This window comes from Bombina bombina, chromosome 4 (genome assembly GCF_027579735.1).
Source record: "Bombina bombina isolate aBomBom1 chromosome 4, aBomBom1.pri, whole genome shotgun sequence".
NCBI classification, from domain to species: Eukaryota; Metazoa; Chordata; class Amphibia; order Anura; family Bombinatoridae; genus Bombina; species Bombina bombina.
The window spans coordinates 578,588,723-578,594,325 of NC_069502.1; the positions used below are offsets into that span (position 1 = coordinate 578,588,723).

A 5,603-nucleotide genomic window follows, 5' to 3' on the forward strand; every position below is an offset into this window, starting at 1 on the left:
TTTTAACTGTTATGATAAAGGCTGATATATTTAAATTGAAAAATAGAATAATTACATTCAGTGTCTTTGAATTTCCGATATGTAACTACATATATGTTGAAATTATAGTTCATATCAAAAATAAAAGTCATGAGTAAGTATATACTTTCAAACTGTTCATTAAATTAAGGATTAGATGAGATGAAGATAAGCCCTCCCCCCATGTTATTCATTGCAATCACCAGTTTCACATATGTTAACAAGCAACACACAGCTATAAAAAAAAGACCACACCTAGCCTAACCTCAGAACAGATATTTCAAAATGCAGGGTGAGAGAGAAGCTGACAATGCTGAAGTTAGACAGCGTAGGCCTGACATCCCCAGAGTGAGGCTGGATATAGAAACCCTGAATGAGCAGCAGGTGTTTGAAAGTTTCAGGCTCAACAGGGAGAAAATATATCAGTTATATGCCCTGTTGCAAGATAGGCTGGAAAGCCAGGGCTATTCAAGCAGGGCTGTCCCTGGAATGACCAAACTACTAGGGGCACTTCATTTTTTGGCTTCTGGATCCTTTCAGGTGACAGGGGGCATTGTAACTGGGGTGCATAAGTCCACTCTTTCTAAGCATCTTTCAAAAGTTATTGATGGACTTTATGATAATTGCAGAAAATTTATTTTTTTCCCCACATCACCCAGAGGTTGGCGTGATGTTAAGAGGGACTTTTTTCTTTTAGGTGGCATACCCAATGTCCTTGGGGCCATTGACTGCACTCATATTGCCCTAAGACCCCCTGTGCGCAGGGAGATAATATTTAGAAATAGGAAACACTTCCACTCCTTAAATGTGCAGATTATATGTGATGCAAACATGCGCATATTAAATGTTGTGGCAGGGTTCCCAGGAAGTAGCCATGATGCCTACATCCTCAGGAATTCTGGTGTGTGGAGATTGTTTGAGACAAATCAAATGCCTGAAGGACATCTCCTCGGTAAGTGTTTATGTATATATTATGATGCCTTCATGTGTTCAATATTTTGACATTTTATTGTTTCATTGCTTTATAATCCTTTATGTATGTGTCTAAGGGGGTGAAATTGATTAAATAAATAAATTGTTAATCATTTAAAAGATATATATTAACTATGTCATAGTAAGACATATGCATAACATTATTTCATGTCATACATTGCTTTATGGAAAGATGTGTGTTTATCTATCTATCTATATCTATATCTATATATATATATACTGTATATCTATGCATTCATATTTTAGCAGATTCTGCATATCCTCTTAAAAAATGGATTTGGACACCATTAAAAGAGAACCAGGTTGTTGGGCCTGCTGAATTAAGGTAAAATATATATTTATTTTCTGCTCATGTGTGTCAGAAATATTGATTGTGCCTTGCAAAATGCTCACTATAATCTGTAGAAAAGTAGGACCAGTACACACTTCATAGGAATGTCCCTTTAAATCACTCTTGGGTGAATGTAGGTGCAAACCTGGAGGACCTCCTTTTCCAAAGTCCCAGTAAATGTAATGAAATAGAACACACAGGTAGCACTCTATGTGGAGCAACAGCACCTTTATTGAGCAACGTTTCGGGGCTCCTGCCCCTTTATTAAGCTATATATCTGTGTTTGTGCACATACATTTGTTGCTTGATTATCTTGTGTGTGTGTGTATATATCACTATCACAGACATAACAATGTTGTACTGAGTGCCTTTAAAGGGACAGTCAAAATACAAATCATCTATTATCAGTGAAGCATTTATAAATCTCTCTGCTTCAATATAAATATATTTATATATATATAAAATGGTTTAAAGATTTATAAGATCAAACCAGGAATGTAGTTAGCTCATTAGTATTTGATTTGTCTTCACATTATATATTATAATCATATTTCTTGTTCTTTTAATACAGATATAATGAAGCACATATCCGAACACGTGCTATAATAGAACGACTGTTTGGTGTTCTAAAAATGCGCTTTCGCTGCCTGGACAGATCAGGGGGGGATCTCCAATTCAGTCCGGAAAAAGCTATTAAAATCATAGTGGCATGTTGCTGTCTACACAACATGGCACAGGAGCATGGGATGTTGAACGACTTACTTCCAACACCACAGCCCCCAGGTGAAATCTTTGAGCCTGATGTAATTAATCATCCACAACCCCTCAATGCCCATTTGGAGAGATCTGCAACTATTCAAGAATTCTTTTCAGGTATTTTTATAGTATTGTAATGAGACCTTTTAGTTATTTATGATTATGTTTTTTAATAATACACATTTTTTTCTTTTAATGTTTTACAGATTGAAGATTCTCAGAAATGGAATACCACTCCCCTCCCTCTCTCCTCATCCCTATATTTACCACATTTTCCCTAAATAAATGTATACTTTACTCAAATATAGTCATGGTGAATGTTTCTTTATTTCCAGCTATGTACTAATCAATGCATTCATCTTATGATTTATGTATAACATAATTATCTAAAATATAATTTTAATTATATTCCAAATATGACTTTGTTCTCTTGGTATAATTATTTAAAGAGCAGCTATGCACTCCTGGTTAATAAAATTGAGTACATGGGTGAACCAATGACAGACAGGATATATACTGTATGTTGGCAACAATAAACAGCTCCAACATAGGTTCTATGCTGCTCCTGATCTTACCTAAATAAAACTATAATCAAAGGATACTAAGAATATTAAGAAATATAAAGAATATAAATATATTAGATTTGCTTTTAAATATATATGTTTTAGCAAAATAATGGAATTTATGTCACTTTAAAAAAAAAAAGGAAGAGTGTGTTCACAATAAAACATTAATGAACCAGATAAATCATTCAATTCCAATCAACTTACATATGTACTCATAATCAATTTAATCCTTTTATGTTTCTTATTTCAATCATGTATTTAAGTTTAGGAGCCATTCCATTTAATGCTCATCACCTGTGGTGCACTTGCTAATTGTTGCCTACATTTAGACAACAATCATCAAGCGCTCCCCATGTGCAGATTCAAAATGGGTAGATTCCTAAGATAACATTCCTGTTTTATTAAATTACAGATGATAATTAAGTTAAATAGATTATAGGATTACATATTTAAGTATATAAATACTGCATGCTCTAATTCCTGAGTTTTATTTTTAATAGGCTATCCCTTTAAGAAATATATCAGATGCTCATTTCAAAGAGACAAATCCAGATATAATATAATCCTTAAAATAAAGATACATTATCAATACATACAATCCCCTGAGATTGCACACTTGAATGGCATGGTTACCTCATAGAAAATAATATAGAAAAATAAGTCAAAGGAAAAAATCTTTTTATCATGAAGATGAGTTTTATTATTACAGATTTACCCTCATTCAAATGTAATTTTCAATGTGAAAATCATATTTATTCAATACAAAACGATGACACATTAAAGTTATAATGTGTCATAGTACTAATATTTATAAAATATATGTAATGTCATGTCTGCTAAAGCAGATAATACATTTGCAATATTTAGACTATTAACCAAAATACATAAGTGCTTAATATGACATACTTCAAGAGATATGAAGTATTGTCTTTAACATGGAGTTATTGAAACAATTTAAAAGTGCATTGTGCATTGGTCCCAGGGAGAGTCTGTGTCTGTTCATATGATGTCAATTAAAATGTATTAATCACCTCTATATCATGGCAATCACATATATGTTGTGTATACACCAGTGCTTAAATATCATAAAGATACATTTATCTAATTATTCTAAATATTGAATAATAATCTTGACAAAAAGGAGTGCGTTAGTCATGATAGGTATATATTTCAGATATTACATTCCACATAGGACTATAATGAATGCAAGGTATTTGGCCATATCAACAGGAAGGAATATTTACTTTTCAACTCTTCTATAACTGTATAAGCCTTATTAGCTTCATCTGAAGGAGCAAACAACATATGCTTGTGGAATATAAATCATAACATTTACACATGTCACGTTGACCAATGTTAGATAGCATATACTGTATAAATTTCAGACACGTATCCCCAAGTATTCTTAAACGGCATAATATCCTCAATAAAAGGACACATACATTTATCAACAATTTACACCTGCATATTAATTGACATCATGTGAAATAAAAATGAATAAAGCTGTTAATGTTTTTGAAAATAAACAGCTATTAAAACAATTTTGAAATATATTTTCTAATTTTGATTAGAAAAATATATGCATATTTATGAGATGGAAATCACACTTAAGAAAGTGCTTCATAAAAAAATTAGATATTATATATCTTGAAAGAATTTAAAAAGAAAAATACTTCTTAATGCTTGCGGCGGGATTTGGCCTTTGGAGGAGAGGTACTTGGGATGGAAGTGTGGCGTCTTGGGCGACGCACACCAGCTGGCTGGGAGGCTAAAAGATGTGATTCAGGGTCCTGCAGGGAGATAACGGAGGATGCGAGTGAGGAGGGAGTTTGCGGCCTATCTGCAACCCTCTCCACTGCCTCTGCCAGGCGGACGAGTGCAGCATTATGTATGTCCATCTGGCTCTGTAGCCTCCTGAAATCCTGCTGCTGCTGGAGCCTAGTAAGTCTAAGCTCCCTGTGAATGAGCCTCAGTAGAGCATCCTGCTGGGACTGCGCGGGGATATTGGATTCCATGGGGGGCACTTGTGGCTGTATAGGTGTCTCCGGCACATATTCCTGGCTCTGTGTGAGGTTGTCGTCACTCAGTCTTGGGGACTGTGTGGGTGGCTCAATATCCAATTGAGGACAGACATTGGTGGGGGGTGGTGGTGATTGTTGTGGTGGTGGTAGTGGTGGCGGCATTTGTTGTGCCATGGGAGGGTGCTGAATGTGTTGTTGAGGTGGCATATAGTACATATGCTGCGGTGGAGGATGCATCTGCTGATGCTGTGGTGATGGAGGATGCATCTGCTGATGCTGTGGTGATGGAGGATGCATCTGCTGATGCTGTGGTGATGGAGGATGCATCTGCTGATGCTGTGGTGATGAAGGAGGCATCTGCTGATGCTGTGGTGGTGGAGGATGCATCTGCTGATGCTGTGGTGATGAAGGAGGCATCTGCCGATGCTGTGGTGGTGGAGGATGCATCTGATAATGCTGCGTTGGAGGATGCATCTGATAATGCTGCGTTGGAGGATGCATCTGATAATGCTGCGTTGGAGGATGCATCTGATAATGCTGCATTGGAGGATGCATCTGATAATGCTGTGGTGGAGGATGCATCTGATAATGCTGTGGTGGTGGAGGCTGCATCTGATGATATGTCCTCCCAGATGAATATGGGGATGGGCCAGGAACATTTTCAACCTCATAGGCCAGTGGCTGTTGCTCATCTCCTTCAAGTATGCTGAGGTAGGAGTATCCAGCTTCAATAACATCCCCCTCCTCCTCCTCACTGAATTCCGGAACATCACTGGCCTCCGGTCTTGTTGAGGACTCATACTCATGTTCCAATTCTGAAAAATAAATTGTAATTATAAATTAATCTGATGAAACATCTAACATTTGAAAATCAATTTTATAGATATAGTTTTATATATATATATAATTTCTGTATGA

At 36.1% G+C, this 5,603-nt stretch overlaps 1 protein-coding gene across 1 annotated transcript; it reads left to right on the plus strand.

The window, feature by feature from the left end:
- The first annotated feature begins 215 nt into the window (after positions 1-215).
- Positions 216-2,401, plus strand: LOC128655488 (putative nuclease HARBI1). The gene is made up of 4 exons (XM_053709098.1): positions 216-970; positions 1,258-1,336; positions 1,914-2,215; positions 2,305-2,401. Exons 1-4 carry the CDS (start codon positions 304-306, stop codon positions 2,307-2,309), a joined length of 1,053 nt encoding a protein of 350 aa, XP_053565073.1. The 5' UTR covers positions 216-303; the 3' UTR covers positions 2,310-2,401.
- The last annotated feature ends 3,202 nt before the right edge of the window (positions 2,402-5,603 follow it).